The 14717-nt window shown below is 38.6% G+C and overlaps 1 protein-coding gene across 4 annotated transcripts in view; it reads left to right on the top strand.

Moving 5' to 3' along the window:
• SCAF4 (SR-related CTD associated factor 4) overlaps positions 1–14717 on the top strand; it is a 62680-nt gene that overhangs the window by 44563 nt on the left and 3400 nt on the right. For 3 of the 4 annotated variants that reach the window (XM_010366178.2, XM_010366196.2, XM_030915729.1), the window contains 3 exons: positions 2499–2664; positions 2752–2838; positions 2996–3187. In XM_010366178.2, coding sequence (XP_010364480.2) covers positions 2499–2664; positions 2752–2838; positions 2996–3187 — 445 coding nt within the window. The remainder of the gene's footprint in view (positions 1–2498; positions 2665–2751; positions 2839–2995; positions 3188–14717) is intronic. The other variant, XM_010366187.2, reaches the window with a different exon arrangement.

Below are 14717 nucleotides of genomic sequence, written 5' to 3'. Positions count from 1 at the left end.
CCTGAAAGGTCCCTTTGTAGATATATGTCTGAATTCAGAGTAAAAACATGAGTACATATATGTGCATATTAATTTTTCATGTTTTGTCAGATTTAAAGTTTATATTCTTTTCATGATTTTTGTTTTTGTTTTTGGAGACAATCTCTCTCTCTGTTCCCCTAGCTGGAGTGTGGTGGCACGGTCTCGGCTCACTGCACCCTCCGCCTCCCAGGTTCAAGCCGACCCTCTTGCCTCAGCCACCTGAGTAACTGAGATTACAGGCGTGTGCCACCACACCCGGCTAATTTTTGTATTTTTAGTAGAGGCGGGGCTTCACCATGCTGGCCAGGCTGGTATCAAACTCCTGACCTCAAGTGATCTGCCTGCCTTGGCCTCCCAAAGTGCTGGGATTACAGGCGTGAGCCACAGTGCCTGGCCCGTAAATGTTTATACAACCAAAGTAAATGTATGTTGTCTTACATCTATCCATCCAGATTATTCAGTATCAAGTTTCATAGGTTCTGCCTACTTTTTCTCTGAGTCTTCATTCTTCAGGGACTTTATGTTCTGAAGAAACTTGGATATGTACCCAATAAGTTGCTGCTTTGGGGGAAAGGAATTTTCCTAATTTTCACCTTGGGTGCTATCATTATGAAATTTTCAAATGGATTGAAAACTTTATAATAAATTAAATGCCATTTTTAACATGAAGATCTGTTCTTACTCTAAAATATTTGCTGTCTACTCAACCAACCTGCTACTTGAAAAGAATACTAGATTCTGGTAAAACTGGGTTTAATTCTCAACTCTATTGTTTATATTCAGCAGTACGGTATTTGGCATGTAACCTAACCTCTAAGGTTCAGTTTCCTATTTGTAAATGTGCAAATTCTCTTTCCTGGCCTTGGCATTCCTCATATGTTAGAGTTGTTTTGACGGTTAAATGAGATAATACGTGTTAAGTACTCAGTATGTTTTTTTGTCACGTCATAAGAGCTGAAAAATGAAAAACCCTTTGAAAATTATAAGAACTTGACCCATAGTTATATGTGTGATCTACTAGATTTTTATTTTCTTCCTTCCTCAGTTTCTCACATTAAATCTGAATCAGATAAATCTGAGCTATCACAAAAATCTGAATTGTGTCTTCATTTTCTCAATATGAGGGGAAAACTGTATGCTTTGCTACATTCTTAGCTGTGATTTAAATGGACTCCCCTAGTTGGCAAACCCTTCAGTTGACCTTCTGGATATGCCCTTCCAGTGTAGGTTCTAAACAAAATTCAATGTGTGTCAGCACTCATTTACAGAAACCTGCCTACTCTGTCAAATAGCGGTCCCCAACCTTTCCGGCACCAGGGACTGATTTCTTGGAAGGCAGTTTTTCCATGGGGGGATGGAGGATGGTTTCAGGATGAAGCTGCTCCACCTCAGATCATGAGACATTAGTTAGATTCTCATAAGAAGTGCCCAAGCTAGATCCCTCACATGTGCATTTCACGATAGGGTCCATGCTCCTATGACAATCTCATGCTACCACTGATCTGACAGGAGGCAGAGCTTAGGCAGTGGTACTTGCTTGCCCACTGCTGTGCGGCCCATTTCCTAACAGGCCATAGACTGATACCCTGGCTGGGGTTGTTAAAATTTATCTTTAAAAAAAGAAAAAATAGCTAACATTTGTTGGGTATTTAAGTGCCAGGCACCAGCGCTTAGTATGTATTAACTCATGTAATCTGCATAATTGTGGTTGGCACTTTCCCATTTTAGAGAGTTTAAATAGCTTGCTCTCGAGGTCACACAGCTAACTAAAGTGGGTGGGAGAAGCAGGCAATTTGGCTCCAGGACCTGTAATCTTAGCCATTGTGTAAATTGCCAAGTAGCCTGTCTTAAAGCTGTGTTGCTGAGAGTACCATGGAACATTTTTAAATGTATTATATAATGTCAGAACACTGATGAAATATAGTGTGAATTTACTGTCATAAAGTAGAGAGCACGACTTTGATTTCTTTCTTTTCTTTTTCTTTTTTTTTTTTTTTTTTTGAGATGGAGTCACGCTCTGTCGCCCAGGCTGGAGTGCAGTGGCTCAATCTCGGTTCACTGCAACCTCCACCTCCCGGGTTCAGGCGATTCTCCTGCCTCAGCCTTCAGTGTAGCTGGGATTACAGGCGCCCGCCACCACACCCAGCTAGCTAATTTTTGTATTTTTAGTATAGACAGGATTTCACCATGTTGGCCTGGCTGGTCTGGAACGCCTGACCTTAGGTGATCCACCTGCCTCGGATTCCCAGAGTGCTGGGATTACAGGTGTGAGCCACCACACCTGGCCCACAGCTTTGATTTCTATCAGTTGGTACGAATAGAAGTTACCACCTGTTATTTAATGAATTTACTGGTCTATAATAAGCACAAATTAAGAAACATCTATTTTTTTCACCAGTATGCTCTTTTACCTGTGCTTACTATATGGACAGGAGGGTGTCTGGATAGGTAGTTTATTCTTCTGTCTTTCTTTCTAGGTCCCACCACATCAACCAGGTCCACCTGTAGTTGGTGCTCTCCAGCCACCTGCTTTCACGCCTCCTCTGGGAATTCCACCTCCAGGCTTTGGTCCTGGTGTTCCTCCTCCCCCTCCTCCTCCACCATTTTTGCGCCCAGGATTCAACCCAATGCATTTACCACCAGGTACACTAAATTGTCTGTGAACCTACTTACTTTAGAGCCTGCGATGAAGTGATACAGCATAAGTTGACATTATTTTTCTTATTCTAGGTTTTCTTCCTCCTGGACCCCCACCTCCTATAACTCCACCAGTATCCATTCCTCCTCCTCACACTCCACCAATAAGCATCCCAAACTGTAAGCATGTTTTTTTCTTTGTGTTTGCTTATCCTCTTGGAGCTGGGTGTAGGAGGGAGAGTGAACCGGTAATAGGGTCTATAGTATAGCAGAAGAATGTTGACCGGGAGATAATTAATTATTCAGCTTCACATGTTGATATAATTATATTCCTTAGCTACTATCGCTGGTATAAATGAAGACACTACAAAAGACTTATCTATTGGAAATCCCATTCCAACAGTGGTGTCTGGGGCTAGAGGAAACGCCGAGTCTGGTGACAGTGTGAAAATGTATGGCTCTGCTGTGCCACCTGCTGCACCCACGAATCTGCCCACCCCTCCTGTAACCCAGCCTGTTTCACTTCTTGGTAAGTTATTTTTTTTTATCATTAGTTTTCCTTGCCCCACCCCCCCTCACCCCCCACCCGTCCCCAAGTTAGGTTTTTTAAAAAACAATGTTAATTTTGGTAAAATTTTCTCCAAGACTGGCTTTTTTTGGTTGTTTCTTTGTTTGTTTTTGAGGAAGATCTTCCTCTTAAAGTCACATATGTGTACTTGATCTTTACCAAGAGATACTCTCAAAGACAAAATCATGTTTGTCTGTCTTGAATAAAAGTTTGGATCTTCACATCCTTATTTGGTATAGAAAAATGATTAAAGTAATCTCTGTGCAAAGGAATTGGTACAGAGTTCGTAATTCACTTAACCTTAGTCTCTTCCCAGCTTTTAAAGAGATATTTCTTTAAACAGCATAGGTTTTTCTCTGTCTGGACCAATTATTATCCATCTGAAACCCCAGGACTTGGGTAGCATTCTTTGTGGGCTAGCACAGAAATCATCTTTGATACATTCCAATAAAATGGCTTTGTTTTCTGAGTAACAGTTGCACAGCCTGAGGTACCACTTTCCCACTCACTCAGTTTACTTGGCTGGAGTTTATCTGTTTTACTTTTTACCCACAACTTCAATACTATGATCAAGGGCAATGTAACTTAGATCTTTTACATCTTTAAGAGGGCTTACTCTTGCCTGCTTAAGTTATGAATAAATACATCACATGCTTGTTATAGTAGACCATCTTTTAAATTAACAAATTGTTACATTTGAAGTGGTATTGCCAAATATAGTGAACACTTGAATCCCCTAATTGGAAGTTAATATCCTGAGAGTATTACAGTGTTCTAGTCCTGTGAGCCTATAGTATTTTTCAAAGGTAAATGCATATGCCTGTTTACTTTCATCATCTGAGTTGTTTCAGGAAAGAACCCATTGATTATTTCTGAGATGTAGGACTGTGAGACATTGGTTTGTAATGGAGGACTTTTACTTTTCACCTGTGCTATTCAGTACTGTTGGAATTTTTTATTTTTTGCATGTACTACATTTATAATAAAAAATCAATTTGCTTTTAAATGGTATACTGTATTCTGCCCTCCCCTAGACGAAGGTTGGGCTGATAATAGCCTTGATTTTATTTCCCTTAGTACACAGATTGGGTAATGGTAAAAGAGGATTTGGGATTAAAATTTATCACAAGTGATATAGGAGTGTAGTTACCATAATGATGGAAAATGATTTGTTTAATGAGGAAGTTGCTTAAGAGGTCTACCTTCCAATGGAAGTCATATCATAGAAGGAACATTGGACTAGGAACCAGGGAACATGTTTGCATCTGTTTTGTTATGCTTTTCTTCCATATTAACATGATTGCACAAGAATCACAGAATCTGGGTAGTTTTCTGTTCAACCCCTTCTCTTCACAGCCCACATGCCCACACACACACACACACCCCCGTGATGATGAATCCTAGTCTAAGGTCCATGGATGTTAGACTACCTGAAACTATTTACAAAATTGCTGCATTTCTGTTTTTTACTGGGCTTAATACATTTATTGAATGAGTGAAAAGATCTCTTGAACTCCAGAAGTTTAATAACCACTGCTTTCAAACAACCCTGAAGAGTAGTAAGTAACTTGCCTGTGATTTAACATTTAGGTCTTGAAGACCCTGCCTGTTATTTCTTTTCACTACTGAACATACAATTTAACTTCTGCATCCAACATGTGAAACCAAACACAGATGAGAAGTTGGTGAGCTTGGAAAAACATAGTAAGCTAGGCATGGCTAGAAAAGTAATTAAAATCTGAATCAGTCGTAGCGTTTATCATCACCTGACATACTGTTTGCGTGTCCATCTTCCTCCCACTAGATGGACCCATGAGAGGGGGAACATTTGTTACATGAGTGGGTGGTTCTCAATGCAGGACTGTTCATATTTTACCTCTGATGATTATCTTCATTCTAAAACAAAATTTTAAAATTGAAGGCTATTCTAAATCCAGAAGGGTTTAGAATTTGATACGAAAAGTGAAAACAGTTTGGTTAAAATAAGCACTTTGAACTAAAATGCAGCAGGTTAGTTCCAGTCATGAGAAAGAAAGCCTTCCATGTGCCTTCAGTCAGCAGTCTTGAAAAGAATATCACAGGAATTTTGACCTTATAGAGGAATGAGTTTTAAATGTGTATGCAAGCTGAGAAGGGTTCGTCCAAGACTAACCAGTTTTATCATTTTGATAAAGGAATGTGGTAACCACACTGCAGTATTGCAGTACTAAAGGATCAGTAATTAGGTTGGGATAATCAAGTGATGGAATCCCAGAACTAAGATGCTTTGGTATTTCCTCTTGGTGTTCTAATGTTTTAAGATAATAAAAGGAATTGTTATGCTCTTCAGAAAACTGTAAGTCTAGAAGTTGATACTAAACTTCAGTTTTCTCATCTGTAAAGGCGGATAAAAATGACAGACACAATGGTGTCATGATGATTTAATGGGCTAACATATATAAGACACTTGCTTTGGGGCCTGCTGTAGCGCAGGCACTTAGTGAATGGCGGGTGCTTATATTACACGTAAGAAATGTCATAATGGTATTTATAACACCTAGAGAAGAATATCTTTTGCAATTCTAAAATTATATTACTTCAGCTGTGATTCGTTTTAAATATTGGCAGACAGAGGAAGCAAACTTTTTCTTTTTGAGACGAGTCTCACTCTGTCGCCAGGTTGGAGTGCAGTGGCGCAGTCTCATCTCACTGCAGCCCCCGCCTCCCGAGTAGCTGGGACTGCAGGCGCGTGCCACCATGCCCAGCTAAGTTTTGTATTTTTAGTAGAGATGGGGTTTCACCATGTTGGCCAGGATGGTCTTGATCTCTTGACCTTGTGAGCGACTGCATCCAGCCTACTTTTTAGGAAAAAAAATTTATCTTGACATAGTTGCCTCACATATTTTCAAGATAGATTAGATCATAAATTTACACATATTAAAGTTCCATCATTTGGCTTAATGAGAAAATGTGTCAGTTTAGTGATAAATAGCACACCTACTAGATATCTATAGCTTTTCCAGTGAGTGAGACTTAACTGAGTTCTTGGACCTAAATTTGTGAAATGTGGCAATATTTTTAAAGTAGTAGGTGCCACACAGTTGTTCAGTGGGTCTCCAAAAATTCTGTAGTGAAGCCTGATTATACTGGAAAGAGGCAGTGGTGCCTTAAGGATGGTTTGGTTGTTGTATCATCAGACTTAAGTGCGGGTGTTAGTTTGGGAGTAATTAGTTGAGTTGTACTACTGAATTGGGAGGGAATAAAACCAACTTTTAGAGATTTTGATTCTTTCAGTAATACTGGTAATCTGAAAATATAAAATTACTTGATGCACAATAATTATTCATTATGACTTGATTTTAAAGAAATCTCACGCAGCAAAATAGCTACCATGGTGGGAGTTTCATAAAAGCTAAAGATAACATTCTACAGTTGTTGGTCCCTTAGGAGAGAAGTAATATTAAAAATGATAGCAATTCAGTTCATTCTCTTTACTGTATAAGTGTTTGTGTTTACTTTTCAAAAACTTTTGTATAACATGTATTTCTAATATGTACAGCCTATTTTTATTAAAAAGTTCATTGTAAATGTAAAGTTTGGGTTACTTTGGTGTTCCAAACAATAAAAAAGAATACACAAAAAAATGTTTGTTTGTGTTACCTATCTCTACTGTGTTACCAGTATATCCAAAATATCTTCTCAAGCAAAAACTGTTCTAGGTCGAACTCATTCCTTTTATGGGAAATTAAAGCCTCTTTCTTGACAAGTATATTTATTAATTAATTATCAATATGAAGAGATTACCGCCAGTTTTTGTCACACTACTGTAGCTGATGGTAAAATTTATAAATAAGAATTGGGTATTTGTAAGATCACTTCCTACTTGTAATTTTTGTTACCAAAGGTTTTAAAGCAAGAGTCACAAGCTGGTGGCCTGTGGCTGAATTACTAGGCAGTGGTGTGATGCACTGCAGTCCTGGCATGGCTTCAGTAGACATTTGAGTTGGTGATTCCAGATTTGGTCACCTCAGGAAATTGTGGGGACAGAATTGGTTTGTGAATTACATTTAAACAAGCATAAATGTTTTTATGCTATCGTTATGATCCCTGAAACTGCCTAGAAGATGAGTAACTTTGCCAGCAATATCAATATCCAGTATCAGTTGGAATTTGATTTTGATGATTTCACTTAAGTTTGGATTTCTTTGCATAGTTTCTGTCTAGAATTATAGATTTTTTAATAGCTCATTTTTAGCAATATTATTAGAATATTAAAGCACCAGTCTACTAGTAATGCACTAGTTAGCCACTGACATTAAAAGGAAGCCTGAAGAAAATTCTAGGAAGTAGAATTTTTAAAGTACTAACATAATATGTAATTTTTTAAAAAACAATTTTTGTGTTTTAATTTTGTTTGAACTTTAATGTTTGGTTACATTAAATTATAAGCTAGAGTGATATGTCAGGTATTTGATTTGGTACCCAAAAAGCCTGTTTACTTATCCTGTAAAAGTGTTCTTTGAAAGCTTTAAAATATTTGAATTGGCACTCTAATTATTGTATTATGTTATTCCACTAGTGTTATATAGTAGAAATGGTTCTTAAATACAAATTACAGTACCTTCAACTTAGTATATAACATTGTTCATTGGATACAGTGGATAATGCAAAATAGTGATTAATCTACAACAAATATTTGATATGGATATGAATTTACACGTGAACATACCATAGTTTCTCACAAGGCAAAGCACTTCAAATGAAACATGGAGAAAGTCTTGCAGAAAACCTTGAAATGTTTTAACACATGGTCTCCACTTCTCCTGGGCTGTCACTTCCTAGACTGCTCTAGAGTGCAAGTCTGAAGAATGTCTTAAATTTAAATCTCTCTGAGGGACCTCTTAGGAAGGTAGGAGCGGTAGTAACTCTGGGCTCTAGATTGATTTTGGTAGACAGTTAATTGCTGTAAAGAATTTCAGGTAAGATTTTCTTCTAGCTAATATTGAAAATAAAATTGCCTACAGATAATCTCATTCAGTGATAGAAAGTTAATTTTAGATTTCAAATTTATTGACTCTAACAGTGAAATTTTAGCTCATAGCTATTGTACTTTGTCAATTATAGTAATATACTTAGTAATTATTATTATACTAACTGAAATTCCAAAAAGCAAATCTGTAGGAAGTTGACCATACAGAGCCTGCTGTACATTATTTTGAAAAAACCAAGCATTTAAAAAAGATAATTATTCTCCAATTTTACTTGTAATTCTGTTTTTCATGTATTAGATGTTATCAAAACATAATGTACCCTTATGCCAAAAATAGATGAGTCACATCTCAGTATATCTGCACTATGTATTATTGAAAACTCAAATTTCTCTTAAGAATCTCTCGCTAATATTCTAAGCATCATTTTTAAAATATAATCTTAATGTATAATATGATCTGAAAGATGCTTTTTCTCATTCTTTGAAAATTAGCTCCTTATTCTTCCGTTTTCCCCAGCTCTCAGAACATAGTGCCTTCCATAAGAACAGCCTAGGAGTGTTTGCAGAATAAATAGGCCTAAATGTTATTGGTGAATCTAGGCAAAGGAAATAACATGTTGGTTGTACTGTGATTTCAGTTTTCTGCAGGTCTGAAATGAAAAAAGGAAAATACTTGATGATTTAAAAAATACCTAGGGATATATGCTTAGGGATCTTCAGGCATTGATGAAAGAGATAAGAGTGGTTGATACATCTTTTTCTTCATGTGGGAAAATTTTCATTTTGAGTTCATGCAAAATGCTACAGTGACACTCATTCTGTAGAGATCAAATCAAAACGGTGGAACTGCAACAAGGAACAGAAAAGGAGGTTGAAAGAAAACTGCATCCTTTCTCAAAGTTCAAGTCTTCCTAGGTTTATGCTGGAAAGATTCTTACCACCCTGGGAAAAGACCTGGACCTTGTAGCCTCTATTCTTAATCCCCTGCGAGGTATCTTCTCCTCGATGAGTTTGGTCATCACCTCTGCAAACACCATTCATATGTTCAATAAATATCTAATCAATAACCATTGTGTGCCAGGCACCCTTCTAGGTACTGGAAATACCAGAATGAACAAAACCTGTCTTTCTGGAGTTTATATTTTCGCAGACCTGGGCTAATAATTTAACATGGAGATGTTTCTGTGAAGAGAGTAAAACAGGACAGGCAATTTCAGGGTGTAACACGAATGTGTACAATTTTAAATATGATTGCTAGGGAAGGCATCTGAACCAGCGGTGAAGAGAATACCCTCATGTAAATACAGAGGAAAGGAATGTAGAGTGAGGACCAAAGGAAAGGGCCTGAATTGAGATGGAGCATGGGTTGTTGAAGGACCACAGTGGGAAGGGAAAGCAAAGGGAAGAAAGTGGCAGGAGATGAGCTTAGAAAAGGTTGTTGAGCACTAGGCCTTGAGTGCAGTGGGAAATGGTGTAGTCTTTTACCTACGCCATGATCTGATTTACCGTTTTTAAAGTATTACTGTGGCTGTTAGAGAAACAGACTCTAGAAGATGGTAAGAGTGGAAAGGAGACCCGTTCTGATGCTGTTGCAGCAGGTGAGATGGGAGCTAGCCCACGTTGGGCTGGTGCAGCGGTAGGTGATAAGTGGTTAGGGCCTGAATATATTTTGAAGATAGAGCCTTCAGAATTGCCATATTATGTAAATACGAATGTGAAAGAGAGTCAAGAATAACCCAAGTTTTTTATGTGAGCAACTGGTAGATGTAATTGCCATTCCTGTGATGCACAAATCTGTAGGAGTGGGTTTGAGGGGAGCCTATCAAATTAAAATGTTGGATATTCTAACTTTGATACCCAGGTACAGAGGTCAGGTAAACTACTGGTAACATCTAATAGAGATGTAAATTCTGGCATCTTTAGCAGATAGAGATAATATTTAAAGCCACAGGAGCCTGTAAGATTACCTAAGGAGAGAATGTAAATAGAGAAGTGGTGAGAGGTCTGAGGACAAGAATTCTTCAGCATTTGGCAGCTAAGAATATGATGCTGAGAGCTAAGACGTAGTTCCACGTGCCAGAAACTCTTCAGCAGTTTGTATATATTAATCATTTAAGCCTTGCAGCCCTCAGGGTTATCTTCATTCTATAGATGGGGAAACTGAAACACTTGGAGATGAAATAACCTTACAAGGGTCATGTAGCTGCAAGTAGCAATGTTAGAATTTGAGGTAGTCTCACTCCAACAGGAGCCTGTGCTTTTCACCACTCTCTATACTGTATTCTCCAGCAAAGGACACTGAGAAGATACAGCCCATGGGCTAGGATACAAATGTAGAGGGAGATGAATCTGGAAGCCAAGTATAGTTTCTAGGCAGGAAAGAGGGAGAGAGAGGTGAATTATCAGATGATGCTGATGGATGAAGAAAGAGGGCTGCGACTTGGCAGCTGGATTTAGCAAAGTGAAGGCTCCTGGTGACCTTGAGAAAAGTGCTTTCATTGGATTGATGAATTCAAATCCCAGTTATATAGGGTCGTCAGAGAATGGGAGATGAAGGATACAATTAGGATTTTGAACATCTCAGGAGATTCGCTATAGAGGAGAACAGCAAAATGGGGTGATATCTGAAAGGAGATGCAGGGTGAGGGAGTTTCTCGTTTTTGTTCTTGTTTCTGAAAGATGGACAAAAACTACGGCATACTTACTATTGGGAAGCCCAGTAGAGGGGAACGTATTGGTGCAAGCAAGAAGGGCTGTGTGCTAGGTTGTGCTGTAGGTGAGAGGGGATAGATCCAGGATATGAACAGTGGGTGTAACCGTTGGAGCACGGGCGGTCACAGACAGTAGGACTAATGTGGATTCAGGTGCAAGTAAATTGGTAGATTTGGTGGTATGTGGGTGGATGAAAAAGTCTTTCTAAAGACCTTTTTTTTAAAAATGATAAGCCAACTAGGGTAACTAAAATATGGTATATTCATGTAATGGAATATTAGTAATAAAAAATGAAGGACTTAAACATGCAACGTGGGTGAACCTTGAGAAGATACACCAAACGAAAGTCAGTCACACAGGACCACATATTTTATGATTCCATTTATACAAAATGTTAATAGGCAAATCCACAGAGACAGAAAACATTATGTGGTTGCTTGGGGCTGGGACAGATGAGGGGAAAGCTGGGAAACAGATGGCCTATGGTTGCAGGATTTCCTTTTAGGGTAATAAAAATGTTCTAAAGTTGATTGTGATAGTTGCCCAATTCTGTGAATATACTAAACCCATTGAATTGTACATTTATGTGGGTAAATTACAGGCTGTGTGAATTTTACCTTACTAAAATTACCAAACAACTAAGAGTAGACAGGATTAAGGAGAAACTTGAACATGTGTCCTCATCCAGGACATGAGAATGTGGATTGACTAGGAAAATGTTAGATTACTGGCCAGAATGAAGGGTGCACTTGGGTTGTAGTTAGGAAAATTTGAAATGAGAGCGGTCAGCATACTTCACGTCCAGGTGGAGATTAGGCAGAAGAGTTGCATTTAAAACCAGTGTTGGGGATTTTCCAGGCAGATATGGTGAGGGAGAGCCATGGACTCCAAAGCAGGTAAGGAGGAAAATAAAAACATGAAGGGCCTTGGCGGTGGGGGGCATGAGCCTGGTGGGATTGAAGATTGTTTGGGGAAAGGAGATACGGAGAGAATAATCTGCAAAGAGGAGAAGCGGGTAAAGAGTAGGGTACTTGAAACTGGGAATTTGGAAGTAATGAAATTACTTTATTAGTGATCAAACATCTAGAGCTCCTAGAGGTGGTGGCTCTGGTAGAATGGAAGATAGGGTTGTTGACCAAAACAGGTAGAAGAACTGACTCGTTCCTCTTTCTGTAAAGATCTCACTGAAATTTTGCATCCTCTGCAACTGATGCAGTTGGTCACTCCCACAGTATTTAAATCAGACGTTATACATTTTATGTTTTATATCTGTCTCCCTGACTGCATACACTCTGGTCCTTGACAGACACCCTATTCATTTATATGCCTTTTGTATCCCTTATGCACATTTTCCTGAGATTTCAGGGTCCACATTGGACTCCAACTATGAAATCAACCTTCCTTTCTCCCACCTCCCCCATAGCCCTTTAATGTACTTGTTCTTTATTTCACACCATTTCAGGCATCTTTGCTGTAGATGGCAATGGTGTCTCCCCACCCCCTTTTTAAATTGTAAAACAACTTTTTGGGATCATCATAGGAAATATTTATAGATTCTTGGTTATTTTTAGTTAAATTCCAGTGTGTTTTCTATACTTCTCAAATTTGAATTTGGGCACTTAGAGCTGACACTCTTTTGGTCTGTCCTAATGCCTTACTGCATTAAAAAATTGTTTCCCAGGTCTGAGCCCTTTTTTTTTTTCACCTGTATTCCAAGGGAGTTAACACCATCACTCTTCTAATCTTGCGTTGACAGCTGCATCTGCTCAGTTAAGGCAGAGAGCTGTGTTCCTTCATCGCTTAAACCCCATCCTTCCTGTCCACTAAATGTCTTCTGTGTCCTCCATCTCTAGCACCTCTCTTTCACTTCAGTCTCTCGTCATTATCACTGTCACTGCTGGATTCTCCGAAATGGCATTCCCCTCTTGGCTATCCTGTACACTACTTGCCAGAAGCATCTATCAAAAACAGTCATAGAATCATTTATCCCTGCTAAAAATTCCTTGGTTTTCTGCACCACTAGAGGTCAAAGTCCAGGTTCCTCTATGGCATTATAGGGCCTCTGAATTGCCCTGACTTACCTCTTTCAAACCTCATCTGTATTTTCTCCTTAGTTTTCATCAAAAGTCATTTTGTTGTGGTTCTCTGAACCACACACACCACTGCTTTACCTTGCTATGCCTTTTCAAAAGCTGCTAGTAATGTCTTGATAGTAATGTCCTTCCTTAACTCACTAGCCTTGTCTCTTTTCCTTTGAGATCCAGTTCAGACACCCCCAATGACTGCCACTCGGATTCACACACCAGCTTTATGAGTCCCACCTCTATACCACCATGCTAGCTTGTGCCATCTCCTGCAGCAATTGAAATTTGTCTGTTTCTACCAAACTTTGTCCCTTTTTTGAAGAAAAGGACTATTAAATGACTTAATAGATAATTCAGATATTTAATACGTAATGTGAATGAATTGGGTTTTTAAACATTTACAACTTTAGAAAACTTGTCAGTGGTATCGCACATCATATTTCCAGATAAAATGAATAATTGCTTTGAATGCCCTTTTCACCTGGGTAACTCACAATATACTCCGATGGTTTATGCCTAATGCCAGCTTTCCTAATAAGGAGTTCCTAGCTAGCATGCTTGCCAAAGTCTTCTGCCACCTAATGTGTTTTTAATATACCTAATTATAAAAGCATTACATGTCCACTGCAAAAGGGAAAAAAAGGAACTACAGAAAAAAAAATGTTTTTTGTGGTCTGAAGGCCATCTGGGGCTATGGGCATATTCTATCAGAAATCGATCAATTTAGTTGGCTCTCAAAGGTTTAAAAGGAAACCCAGCTGGCCACATCTTTTTCGCTTTATTTACGAAGAAGGGAAGGGATTTGAGTGTATAATGTTTTAAGCAGATCCCACACAAATATCCACGTGTGTCAAATAGGCAATTCTTTATAAAAATTGTGCTTTTATATGAGGTTTATGATTATTGTAAATTTTAACCCTGTTAATTTATATCCTCAAATGAATGCTGTAAAGTACCTAAGAGATGTAGTCCTTCAGACTGGGGTTTGTATTTTATCATCAGGGCCCATTTTCTCTCTGTAAGTTGAGATGGCTTTGCATCCTTTGGCCACTGTCAGATACTTGAGGACGCCAGGTCATGGGGCAATCATGAGTAGGACCTTCCCATTGCCCTTCAGGAATCACTCTCCTTTTGAAGACTCATCTCAACTAAATTATCTTGTTATAATAAGATGCTTTGAAACTGTTTCTTCCGTTTTTCTGGTGTTATTTTAAAATTTGGCACGGCCACTTGAACCTATAGATAGGCACCAGAATGTGCTGCACTGACCTCTGTAACAGTAAACTTTAGTCATTTTAGTCCTGGAAAACAAGTCTTTCCTAATAAAAGGTGATCAGAAAGTAAAGTTCTGTTTGTTTCAGGTGTTTCTGTATAATGATCCCTCTATTAAAAGACTGTGCCTGGGCATATACATTTTATGTTTTGGACTAAATTCCACGGGTGTTGGAACTACACTATACCTTTACAAAGTGAAAGCAAGGACATATGCTTCTCTTACCCCAGTGTATGGTATATACTCAGTAAATATTTCCCAGATGATGTGAAGAATGTTTTATTTCTATCTGAGATAAGGTGTAGCTGGTGTCCTGTACGTGTTCATTGTCTGGGATTTTCCCAAAGAGTCTAAAGAGCCTGTGAAGAGTCATCACCTCATCCATTTCACAATTTCTGGCATTTTTGCTATGGTAGTCAGCATTTCCCAACTTTAGACCTGACGTGAAAGCTC

The sequence above is a fragment of the Rhinopithecus roxellana genome, chromosome 13, assembly GCF_007565055.1.
Source record: "Rhinopithecus roxellana isolate Shanxi Qingling chromosome 13, ASM756505v1, whole genome shotgun sequence".
NCBI classification, from domain to species: Eukaryota; Metazoa; Chordata; class Mammalia; order Primates; family Cercopithecidae; genus Rhinopithecus; species Rhinopithecus roxellana.
Note: the sequence above shows the minus strand (reverse complement) of the source record. Positions and strands in the feature narration are given on the sequence as shown.